General features: G+C 46.5%; 1 protein-coding gene across 1 annotated transcript in view; it reads left to right on the top strand.

The window, feature by feature from the left end:
• The first annotated feature begins 214 nt into the window (after positions 1-214).
• Positions 215-12,735, top strand: part of EXOC1 (exocyst complex component 1) — a 70,537-nt gene continuing 58,016 nt past the window's right edge. The window contains exons 1-6 of the mRNA XM_077281170.1: positions 215-364; positions 1,769-1,923; positions 6,163-6,293; positions 7,567-7,726; positions 10,028-10,212; positions 10,852-11,079. Coding sequence (XP_077137285.1) covers positions 1,800-1,923; positions 6,163-6,293; positions 7,567-7,726; positions 10,028-10,212; positions 10,852-11,079 — 828 coding nt within the window. The 5' untranslated portion in view covers positions 215-364; positions 1,769-1,799. The remainder of the gene's footprint in view (positions 365-1,768; positions 1,924-6,162; positions 6,294-7,566; positions 7,727-10,027; positions 10,213-10,851; positions 11,080-12,735) is intronic.

Raw genomic sequence — 12,735 nt, 5'->3', positions numbered from 1 at the left:
CCTGCCCTGCAACAAGAAACAAGCAGGAAAGAAAATATTTATGGCATGAGGAGGAAAAAATTAAAATTGTCTGGGGTTGGGAAGGGGTTAATCCCTCATCAGTAATTGCGCGGCTTGGTTGTGCGGACTGCGGAGATGCTGGGCAGAGCAGTGAGCACACGGTCACCGTCTCTTCTCTTCTGTGTCACTGTGTGCGTAGATGAATAAAGTTTTCTGGTTTTGAATGTGTTTCTTCCTCTCGCAAGGGCTTTCTGGGAGATGTAGTCCTATCGCTGTGTCCTCCCTTCCCCGGCCCTGGTGACTGGGAGCGGCAGGAAAGCAGAGGGGAGAGCGCGGTGACTGTGGAGGGGCCTCGGTGTTTCCGGTGAGTGGCGGCGGATCCGTTCTTTGTGTATATACGGTCCGGGCTGCGGGATATCCTTATTTATACACCCGGGGTCGTATTAGCAGATAAAGGGGATTTCTTAGTGAGACCTCTCCGTACACTGCTGTATATAAAGCAGACCAATGGCTGATCTGTCTGTGGTGAAGGTGATAGCTGCCAGTCTGTTGTGGTGATAGCTGCCGGCCTGTTGTGGTGATAGCTGCCGGCCTGTGAAGGTGGTGGTGATAGCTGCCAGGTGATGGTGGTGGTGATAGCTGCCAGCCTGTGAAGGTGGTGATAGCTGCCAGGTGATGGTGGTGGTGGTAGCTGCCAGCCTATGATGATGGTGGTGATAGCTGCCAGCCTATGATGATGGTGGTGATAGCTGCCAGCCTGTGGTGATGGGTGGTGATAGCTGCCAGCCTGTGGTGATGGTGGTGGTAGCTGCCAGCCTGTGGTGATGGTTGTTGTAGCTGCCAGCCTGTGGTGATGGGTGGTGATAGCTGCCAGCCTATGATGATGGTGGTGATAGCTGCCAGCCTGTGGTGATGGTGGTGGTAGCTGCCAGCCTGTGGTGATGGTTGTTGTAGCTGCCAGCCTGTGGTGATGGGTGGTGATAGCTGCCAGCCTATGATGATGGTGGTGATAGCTGCCAGCCTGTGGTGATGGTTGTTGTAGCTGCCAGCCTATGATGATGGTGGTGATAGCTGCCAGCCTATGATGATGGTGGTGATAGCTGCCAGCCTGTGGTGATGGTGGTGATAGCTGCCGGCCTGTGGTGATGGTGGTGGTAGCTGCCGGCCTGTGGTGATGGTGGTGGTAGCTGCCGGCCTGTGGTGATGGTGGTGGTAGCTGCCAGCCTGTGGTGATGGTGGTGGTAGCTGCCGGCCTGTGGTGATGGTGGTGGTAGCTGCCGGCCTGTGGTGATGGTGGTGGTAGCTGCCGGCCTGTGGTGATGGTGGTGGTAGCTGCCGGCCTGTGGTGATGGTGGTGGTAGCTGCCGGCCTGTGGTGATGGTGGTGGTAGCTGCCGGCCTGTGGTGATGGTGGTGATAGCTGCCGGCCTGTGGTGATGGTGGTGATAGCTGCCGGCCTGTGGTGATGGTGGTGATAGCTGCCGGCCTGTGGTGATGGTGGTGGTAGCTGCCGGCCTGTGGTGATGGTGGTGGTAGCTGCCGGCCTGTGGTGATGGTGGTGGTAGCTGCCGGCCTGTGGTGATGGTGGTGGTAGCTGCCGGCCTGTGGTGATGGTGGTGATAGCTGCCGGCCTGTGGTGATGGTGGTGTAGATAAAAAATAGCCACTTGTGCTGGAGCCTTCATGTCGATCCTTGCTTCTGTTTAGTTTCTTTTTTTCCCCTCACTTATTTTGCCTCCAATGTGTTTAGACTCTTTTTCTCATACTAAGGTGACATCGATGTGAATTCGGCAGCAGGAAGATGACTGCCATTAAGCATGCCCTGCAGAGGGATATATTCACCCCTAATGATGAGCGTCTTCTCAGTATTGTCAATGTCTGCAAAGCTGGGAAAAAGAAGAAAAACTGTTTCCTTTGTGCCACCGGTAAGTTATCGGAGGATGCGGCATCTTCTAGGTCGCGCAAGTGGCCGGGTCAAGTTCTCATTTTGCACATATAGTGATATAATCTCAGTTATCTGCTAAAAAAAACAGATAACTGAAAACTGAAAATACAGAATAAACAACAACCACAAGATGGATTTCATCACCCAGGTATCATTGTAATCAGTATAACAGTGCCGACATGACACTGTCTGTAGGTTACTGATCAGAATACTGCTGACAGGTTCCCTTTTAAGATATATCACCATGACCCAAACTTCTTGTGCAAATTACGCCAACTAATAGATGGATGGTGTGAGGCTGGTGCTGTTGTATGGGGGTGCCGGACACTGTTATTTGGGCCACTGTTTTTCTAACTCCCAAAAACTATAGTGGCAATAACTGATATGTGGCCATTTTGTCTCCTCTTTGGAGTTTGGGGAACAGGGAAGCTGAGGAACTCCATTTTCCTGATACGTGTCGGTCCTGGAACGCGAATAACCACCCGTCAGACATTTCAGCATAAACTGCCCTTATAATCAAAACGTGTGAGATGGGAAAAGGCCTTGGGATTTTTACAGTATGAATATGGCTCTCAGACCTGAAAGTTGTGACATTTTGATGTAATGCATTTCATCATGGTAGCTAAAGGGAAGGTGCCACCAGTTTTCTTATAGTTTTTTTTTTTTTTTTGTGAAAGTAAGCTTAAATAGTAATTACAATGTATTAATGAAATGTTTGCAAACATTTTTGTATGAAAAGTATATATTTTCTTACAAATATATATACACTGCTCAAAAAAATAAAGGGAATGCTAAAATACCACATCCTAGATATCACTGAATGAAATATTTCAGTTGCAAATCTTTATTCATTACATAGTGGAATGTGTTGAGAACAACAAAACATAGAAATGATCAATGTAAATCAAAATGAATATTCCATGGAGGTCTGGATTTGGAATGATACTCAAAATCAAAGTGGAAAATCATTCAGGTCTGGGGAACGGGCTAGCCAGTCCATAGCTTCAGTGCCTTCATCTTGTAGGAACTGCTGACACACTCCAGCCACATGAGGTTTGGCATTGTCCTGCATTAGGAGGAACCCAGGGCCAACCGCACCAGCAAATGGTATAACAAGGGGTCTAAGGATCTCATCTCGGTACCTAATGGCAGTCAGGCTACCTCTGGAGAGCACATGGAGGGCTGTGCGGCCCTACAAAGAAATGCCACCCCACACCCGTAGGCCATGTTCACACGCTGCGGTTTTTACCGCGGAACCGCCGCGATTTTGATGCTGCGGGTCCGCAGCAGTTTCCATAGCGTTTACATTAACATGTAAACCCTATGGAAACCGCAAACCGCAGTGCACATGCTGCGGGAAAAACCGCGCAGAAACGCAGCGGTTTACAACCCGCAGCATGTCACTTCTTTGTGCAGAATCGCTGCGATTCTGCACCCATAGGAATGCATTGAACCGCTTACTTCCCGCATGGGGCTGTGCCCACGTTGCGGGAAGTAAGCGGATAATGTGCGGGTGGTACCCGGGGTGGAGGAGAGGAGACTCTCCTCCAGGCCCTGGGAACCATAAAATAGTGTAAAAAAAAGAATTAAAATAAAAAATGAAGCTATACTCACCTCTCAGCGCTGCCCGCGGCCGTCCGGTCTCAGTTGCTGTGCCGAACAGGACCTGTGGTGACGTCGCGGTCACATGACCGTGATGACGCCGCGGTCACATGACCGTGACGTCACGAAGGTCCTTGTCGGCACAGCCGCTTGCAGCGCCGGGGAGATCGCGACGTCAGAGGGTGAGTATAGCCAATTTTTATTATTTTTTACATTACTATTGATGCTGCATATTGCTGCATATGCAGCATCAATAGTACAGCAGTAATCCCGCAGCGGAAACCGCGGAACAAACCGCGATAAATCTGCAGGGATAACCACAGCGGTTTTGCCCTGCAGATTTTCAATTCCGCTGCGGGATTAACCCGCAGAGGAACCCGCAGCGTGTGAACATGGCCTTACTGACCCACTGCCAAACCGGTCATGCTGAAGGATGTTGCAGGCAGCAGATCGCTCTCCACAGCATCTCCAGACTCTGTCACATGTGCTCAATGTGAACCTGCTTTCATCTGTGAAGAGCACAGGGCGTCAGTGGCGAATTTACCAATCCTGGTGTTATGTGGCAAATGCCAAGCGTCCTGCACGGTGTTGAGCTGTGAGCACAACCCCCATCTGTGGTCGTCAGGCACTCAGACCATCCTCATGGAGTCGGTTTCTAATCGTTTGTGCAGACACATTCACATTTGTGGCCTGCTGGAGGTCATTTTGCAGGGCTCTGGCAGTGCTCCTCCTGTTCCTTCTTGCACAAAGGCTGAGGTAGCGGTCCTGCTGCTGGGTTGTTGCCCTCCTACGGCCCCCTCCATGTCTCCTGGTGTACTGGCCTGTCCCCTGGCTGCACCTCCAGCCCCTGGACACTACTCTGACAGACACAGCAAACCTTCTTGCCACAGCTCGCATTGATGTGCCATCCTGGATGAGCTGCACTACCTGAGCCACTTGTGTGGGTTGTAGAGTCTGTCTCATGCTACCACGAGTGTGAAAGCACAACCAAAATTCAAAAGTGACCAAAACATCAGCCAGAAAGCATTGGTACTGAGATGTGGTCTGTGGTCCCCACCTGCAGAACCACTCCTTTATTGTGTCTTGATAATTGCCAATAATTTCCATCTGTTGTCTATTCCATTTTCACAACAGCATGTGAAATTGATTGTCAAACAGTGTTGCTTCCTAAGTGGACAGTTTGATTTCACAGAAGTTTGATTTACTTGGAGCTATATTCTGTTGTTTGTGTTCCCTTTAATTTTTTGAGCAGTGTATTTACCACTTGAGGGAGTATTTTCCGTTTTAGACTTCAAGCAGCTATAGTAAGACTTACCAGCTTTACATTTAGGCTAACTAGGAGGAACAAGAGTCAAATGAACTAAACAAAAAAGGTACCATAAAACTGTATTTATTAGAAAATATGTAAAACACTAAAAGACATCATATATATTGTATCACAAAAGTGAAATGGTGACTAAATCAAAGTGCGCCAAAAGTTCCAGATACATAGGACAGTACTCTCATATCCTAATTATTGCGGTAACTGCAGTTTATATCACATGTGTGACAGCCATTGCTTAGTATGTGTGCTCACATGTGTGAAATAGTGGCAACACATCCTCCACTATACAGCACACTATACATTGCCATGCCGCATTTACCGTATCACATCCAAAGACATAACCATATTAAAGTGCAGGGATTGATTTACCCATAGATGTCAGTGGAGGTCCGTCCTAGTCCTGGATACGTGCCCCGACGCGCGTTTCGCGTTGGTATGTGACCGCTTCCTCAGGGGGTGTGGCAGCTTTACATTTAGCAGCGAAATTGTGGCAATAACTGCTGACATCACCATTTCCCTCCCCTTTTGGGTGGTCTAGTATCCCCGGGGCAGAATGAAGAGTAGCATCACAGGACAGCGCCATTTTGTGGGTGACTGCGATGTGATCTGCTATCACCAGCAGATACTGTCTCTCTCTCTCTCTCCCATTAGTCTCTCTCACCCAGACTACATGATTCTGTCTCAACCTCCTCCCCCCCCCCCCCCCCCCTCCACAACGTCTGGCTATTCACTGCAGACCCACAGCTCCTTATCTTAGGAAGGGATTAATCACAGCTCCTGCCAAGCGGCCGACAGCACCTGCTCCGATAATGCTAATGGTACACTGTTCCCCCTTGATGTCTCTGCAATATTCTGCCAGTACTTTTCTCCTACATTTTACTCCCCATCAATCTAGGATCTGTTCTGCTGGAAGCAGTACTTCTTATGTTATCAGATCCGAGGGCTCCATGAATATGGTAGCAGAACACTCCCACTACTGTGAATTGTGCAGCCCACAGAGGCATGCCCAGTTCACAGCAGTGACGGTTCTATTACAATAGATGGGGTCGGCGTCCGTCTGTTATCTTTTATAACCATGGGGTGCCGTATTATGACACTGATAGTGTCGTGCTGCTACTGTGAATGCAAGATGTCAGCCTCCAGTGCCGCCTCTGAACTCCTATAACACACGAAATATGTTTCAAATGCATTCAAAACTTGGTTATAACAGCATGTTATGCTACATTACATTGATTTATTAATGATCTACAAATGCGGTACCTTCCCTTTAATGATGCCCCTCTATTTACCCAGTGACAACGGAGTGGCCGGCACATGTCAGAGTGGTGAAGGTGAAGAAGTCTGATAAAGGGGACTTCTACAAGACACAGACGGCATGGTTACTCAAAGACTTGTCTATGGTGGATGCCAAGGATGCTCTTAAAGTAAGTGACATGTGATATGCTGGAATAGGAGGTGTAGGGGATCCCCCACTCTCTGTGGATGGGGATCACTCATTCGGTTGGTCGTTGAGGATTTTACCGGAACATTCAAGGTTAAAAAACCCATTCGGTATATTAGAACACAGCATAAATCACTTCTTCAGGAACTTCCTAACGTGCAGCCTCGTGTACTGTCCGGCAATCATTCGACTTTATAGTGGCTGCGGTCTCCTCCAGGCCCCGGTGTGCTTACTAGGGGTTGCCGTCCGTTGACTGTCAGCGACTGCACAGGTTCCTGGATGCCTCTTATCTTTAAAAGCAACCTACAAACGTTTCTCGCTGACCCCGGTCAGTGTCAGCCACGGTTGCCACGCTATCCTCCACAGAGGTATATCACAGGCCTCCTCACTCTGGCTCAGGCTAGCACACTGCCTCTTTGCCAAACACACAGGCGCCATCTTGTGTGTTGAGAGACACCCATTGGGTGGGTTGTGTAGGTGACTGGACCCACCCATAAACTCCTAGTCACCTGGAAGCCTGCCCAACATATAATCAACCCTTAGCAGTATAACTGCGAAGTCAAACTAGCTCAGGCTTCCATCACAGAGGCCACCCACCTATGTGATACATACCGTCCATTAACCACATGACCAGTCGCCATACCACAGAGGGAATACACTTCTTCATCTAGAATTACAAATAAACCATTCTGGGACTGGCAAGATAAATGGGGTTTCCCATGAACAAAGTTAATTTTAATGAATAGATCTTGGAAGAATAATAATTTCCTCAATAGGTTGTGTTTAAATAAAATGTCCCTGTGCTGAGATAATCTTATAAATGTGCCCCTGCTGTGTACTGTGTAATGGCTGTGTCTGACCCTGCAGGAATATGCTCGGATCATACCACAGCTCCAGGGCAGGGGAGACAGCAAAAGAGTATACAGACATTACAGCACGGGATTTCATATGATTCTTTCTTTAAAGTAAAACATTGTTTAAAGACAGTCAGGGAAATGTTTTATCTCACAAATAGAATCCTCTGCAATCTCCTGCTGTAATGCCTGTATCTTCTCTTTTGCTTTCTCCCCTGCCCAGAAGATGTGGTATGATCAGACCATGTTCCTGCATGGTCAGACACGGCCATTACGCAGGACGCCTGTGTGATTTACATGTCTGATTTAGATCCTTTTTCCTAAACTGTTACGTTTACCAGCTAATACTTGCATACCCACCCTGCTTCGTAATTGGGCTAAATTGAAGTCATTATGTTTTAGGAAAGTCCAGATTTTGATCTCCATTTTGACAAAATCTACAAGTGGGTCGCGAGCAGCCCTGCTGAAAAGAATGCATTCATTTCCTGCATCTGGAAGCTGAACCAGCGATATTTAAGGAAGAAAATCGACTTTGCAAATGTCAGCTCTCAGCTTTTGGAAGGTATGTGTTCAGGGCAGAACTAGAGGGGGTGAGCATTTGGCAATGTCAGGGTGTAGCATGAGCAATGACCCCCATTTTCCAGCGACATCTAGGATTAGAAGATCTCTTTTCTCAGTTGGTCCTCTAGGGGCTGGAGGTACGTTGGTGGACTTTTTGGCACTTCTTTACTTTTTCACTAAGGAAATCTGATGAGCATCGAATTAAGTGACTAACTTTGCACCGTTTTATGAACATTGTGCCCACTACCTACTGTGCTTTTGGATATTAGATCATAGGATAGAAATGTCCCAATTTTGTATGGAACGCCAGCATTTGCATGCGGGGTGGCCTGCCTTTATTATTGTCTGCTAAGTGGTATGAGATTGCCAGCAAATAATTTTCTTGTTTAATTCTATGCAGTCTTTTCATTAATAATGTAGGTTTCTTAATCGGTGCAGCGTTCCGAGAGTGTTTATATGTGAGTGCAATCTTCGTCTGTCTCGCTATAATACTCCTTTGCTTACTGTCCTCTGCTCTTTTTCCCAAACTTACTACTTTCCAGAACTGCCTAAAGTTGCTGAAGGTGGGTGATCTGACTTCTCTATTTCTCTGTCTGGTGTTATTGTAACTGTACGGTATGTGCATATGGCACTGATATGCTGTGGATTCTGCAGCGGCAAAAAGAAACAACAAATCGTATGGATTTTACTCCAGAAAAGCCGCAGAATTCACTCTTCGCAGTGTAAATCTGAACCATAGAGTTACATACTATGGATTACACATCTGCACCACGGCTCATTTTAAGCTGCAGAATTTTTCTGCAATATATTCATGAGATTTTCTTCCACTTTGCTACGGATGAGATTGTTATATGCTGCTATGAATTTTCCACTACTAAAGATTTGCAGCATTTCAGCCATGTATGGACAAACCCTAGAGCAATTACATAATAGCCATGAAATATACATGTGGTATATGTGAGAGTTATACCCTGTGAGAAAACCTATGCTCTCCTTTTTACCTGGATGGCTGCCACTTGTAAAGGGATTGAATAGGCTTCGTTCAGACGTCTGTCACTGTGATGTCCGTGCATGTAATGGACGGCACACTGATGAGACATGGTCTATGTGTCGGTGCACACAAGCCGCTTCCATATGCACTGGTGGTCTGGGAGAACTGGCAGCGTGCACTTGTCTGGTCCGTTTTACCGATGAGAATGTTGCATGTAAAAGCTCCTGCATCGAGACGTGATGCAGACAAGCACATGGAGACAGTCGCATCCAGAGTTTGTAGACATGACTGGCCTGGTATTTAATATATGAGCCGGATGATAATGCCGTTCCCTAATGTATGAACCTGAAACTATTCTCACTATCAAAGTTCACTAGGTGTCGCTCCTTCATTGCTAGTAATGTAAATGGAATCGGCATGGGTGTTCCAGGGCACTGCGACAAGCTAATAACAAAAATATACAATGCTTGTCGCGGTTACAGAACCTTTTGTGGTCGCAGTGCCATTCCTTCTGCTTATATTACAAGGTGGGGTGTCAGCGACACCTAGCGAACTTTCATTGTGCAAATTGTGTCGTGGCCAAAGCCGCTGTGAACTCCTAGCCTCAATAATTCCTGCATCGGATAGCCAAAGCAATGTAGAAGCCAGGTTCTTGTTCCCCCAAAGACTGCAACTGATGGACAGATGTCTACATTTACTCAGACCTCCTTGTCCCATAGGGTGTAAGTCGTCTCATCCCTTGCAATCCTTGAGTGTTAGAAAAATGATATATAAATATATTCTGGGTGCCAAAAATGTTTAACCAAATTAGCATTTAGAGTAGACGGTGGACTGCCCAACAGAGAGGTATGTCCAAGACTGGCTGTAGGCAGCTTTTGTATTCCAGGACCAGAATATCCGGGGTCCATGGCCATCTCTGGGGGTCTTGTCCTATTTTTGTATAGGGGGCACTGTCCATTTAGCTGAAGGGGCAGGAATAATCTGGTGCCAGCAGAAAGATGATTTCTCTGCTTCCAGCTAATGTTCGAATATGTTGTCTCTGAAATGCGGCATCTCAAAATGAACCATACATGTCTGCAGTAAGGAGGTTTATGAATAATCTGACTGGTTCCTTTTAAATCGCTGCATACCAAAAAATTTTACTGAAAAAAAAAAAAGGCTTGGTCCTTTTAGTGTCAAAGCCATTTGACTCCTCTATAAGAGCCCATTGTTGTGACCATCCCAATGCCCAGCGATTCCCCACAGCGCCCTGTGTGTACTTGTACGTGTGTTTTACAGTGTGATTTTCATTTTTTTATTTTAAATTTGAAGAATCTGTTCCCAGTGGAGAGAATCAGAGCGTGGCTGGGGGAGAAGACGAGGCTGCCGAGTACCAGGAGCTGAATACACGGGAGAAGCAGGACATTGAGTTCATGATGGAGGGTTGTGAATATGCGATTTCCAATGCAGAAGCCTTTGCAGAAAAGTTATCCAGAGAGCTCCAAGTTCTGGATGGGGTAAGACGCTAGTAATCATGAGGATGGAAGTGTGCTGCGCATGCCGGTGATCGCCTCTTTGCATCTGTCCTATGAGGTGCCAATCTGTGCATGTGCTCAGGGCCAGGCTTTGGTGCTGTGTGACCTGGAGCCATGTTTGTGGTGGTATTTGCTTTTCATGGAATGAGATATTTCCTAAATTTCTGATGAGAGGGAAAAAAACATTTCTCCACCATCTATCAGTCCTTGAAAAATAGACAGCACTTGGATGGCATCTGAGTGCTGTCCAGTATTTTTCATGGACTCATAGACTTTTATTGCTGAGACCCACGGGTATATTGGACAAGTCTCCACAATATTGCACCGATCACTCAGTCCACAAAAAAATCATCGTACTTGTACATGAAAAACTGATGTATGAATAAGCCTTTAGGGCTCACACTGGTTAAAAAAGCTAAAGATTGCAATACTTGTCCTCCGCGATCCCCCTGCAGCTCCCGTACTAAACCTTGCTTGGTCCCTTCTGGTCCCTACTTTCTGATCCCTTCTTGACACACTGGAAATGGCAAGAAGTTCTGGTGGGTCACTGCTTGATCGGCCAAGAGCCATTGGGATATGAGGCTAAGAGCTGGTAACATTTTCCCAATCCTTACTTTCCAGGCCAATATCCAGTCCATCATGGCCTCAGAGAAACAAGTGAACATCCTGATGAAGCTGTTGGATGAGGCTCTGAAGGAGGTGGACCAGATCGAAGGCAAGTTGAGCAGCTACGAGGAGATGCTTCAGAGCGTGAAGGAGCAGATGGATCACATCTCTGAAAGCAACCACCTGATCGAGCTGAGCAAAGCCAACAGCGAGACCCTGCTGGGGGAAATCGAGTTTCTTGTGGTAAGTACCTTGTAAATAAAGCTGGAGAATGGGTTTGGTGGTTGGATGCAATATCAGTGGGAGCTTTTTTGGCCTTCTCATGTTCTCGTGCAGCCTGTGATATGTATGTGACACTGATGTAGTGGTAATGTACAGCACTGACCTCGATGTACCATGTGGGATCACTTATAAACACCGCCTCATGCCTGGGGTAAGTATAATCCAAGATGCCTGTCTTCGTTTAATGCACTTTTAATAGGAGCTGTTATATAAACAAGAATCCTATTCATCAGAGAAAATATTTCATGTACAATCATACAAAATATATGTTGAGCCACTGTGGTGTAGTAATGGTCACATAACGCGTGTGTACTGCGGCCATATAGTGCATTATTGTGGTCAGTGTCACAGCACGGAGCAGTGCAGTCTGTGGTTGTTCTCCCATATGGTCACGGGCTAAGAGCTATAGAGACATGAGGACACCAGGCATATTTCTGCATCTTTAACGCTGCCATTGCTTCTGTTCTGATAAGATAAGGGATTGTCCAGGATTAGAAAAACATGGCTCCTTTCTTACAGAACCAGTATTGCAGGAGTCCTTGAGTTGTGTGAGGGCCCATTTACACCACAAGACAATCGTGAGCGAGCCTTCTTAGGAACCCATGTTTCCTCATAGTTGTGCAACGTAACCAGGCTTCCGATCACCCGAAGAATGAGAAAAACGCTTGTTCATCGTTCTTGACAGCACATTGTCCTGTGTAAACACGTTTGGTGCTGCTGAAAACAATGGCGGCCTACATGCAATGCACAATCGCTTATTGATTATGGTGTGCGCATCTGAAAGAGGTCTGCCTCTGTGAACAGGATATTAATAATAATAATAATAATAATAATAATAATTAATAATAATAAAAAAAAAGAGATTATTATTAGTATTTACATAGCGCCAGCATATTCCGCAGCTCTTTACAGTTTGCACACATTATCATCGCTGTCCCTGATGAAGCTCACAATCTACATTCCCTATCAGTATGTCTTAGGAATGTGGGAGGAAACCGTAGAACCCGGAGGAAACCCACACAAACACGGGGAGAACACAATATTTAAGGGACTCTGTCAGCCCAGAATGACTGCTCAAAACAAGCACAGGTGCTCGGTGCACCATGGCGGAGGCAATCATTTATATACGCCTTCCCTCCTGATGGTTTCCCGCTATCTCCTCTCTCCTCTGCTCTATGAAGCCAGAGCTGTCAATCACATGAGGAGGTGGTGGAGATGGAGGGAAGGTGTATATAAATGGCCCCGCCATGGTGCACTGAGCGCCTGTACTTGGTTTGAGTAGTCATTCTGTGCTGACAGTCTGTGTAAACATCAAATATTTACTGACTGGCAGTTATTTGTTAACTATAGTCTTAAAAGGGTTGTCTCTGAAAAAGCATTGTTCAGAAAACCATAGTGTGTGTGTATTTTACAATATTCATCTATTAACAATAGTGTGCGGTTTTATAAATGATCTTTTCATCATTAATAGTGGCCCATGTGGTTTCTCCTGTTCCTGGAGTGCAGGTTCACCCTTAGGCCTCTTTCACACTTCCGTCATTTAGCTCCCGTCGAATCCGTCGTTTTTGAAAAACCTGATCCTGCTAATTGTTCTGCAGGATCCTGTTTTTTTCCATA

The sequence above is a fragment of the Ranitomeya variabilis genome, chromosome 1 (assembly GCF_051348905.1).
Source record: "Ranitomeya variabilis isolate aRanVar5 chromosome 1, aRanVar5.hap1, whole genome shotgun sequence".
In the NCBI taxonomy this organism is placed as follows: domain Eukaryota; kingdom Metazoa; phylum Chordata; class Amphibia; order Anura; family Dendrobatidae; genus Ranitomeya; species Ranitomeya variabilis.
This window is presented reverse-complemented; position numbering and strand designations above follow the sequence as displayed.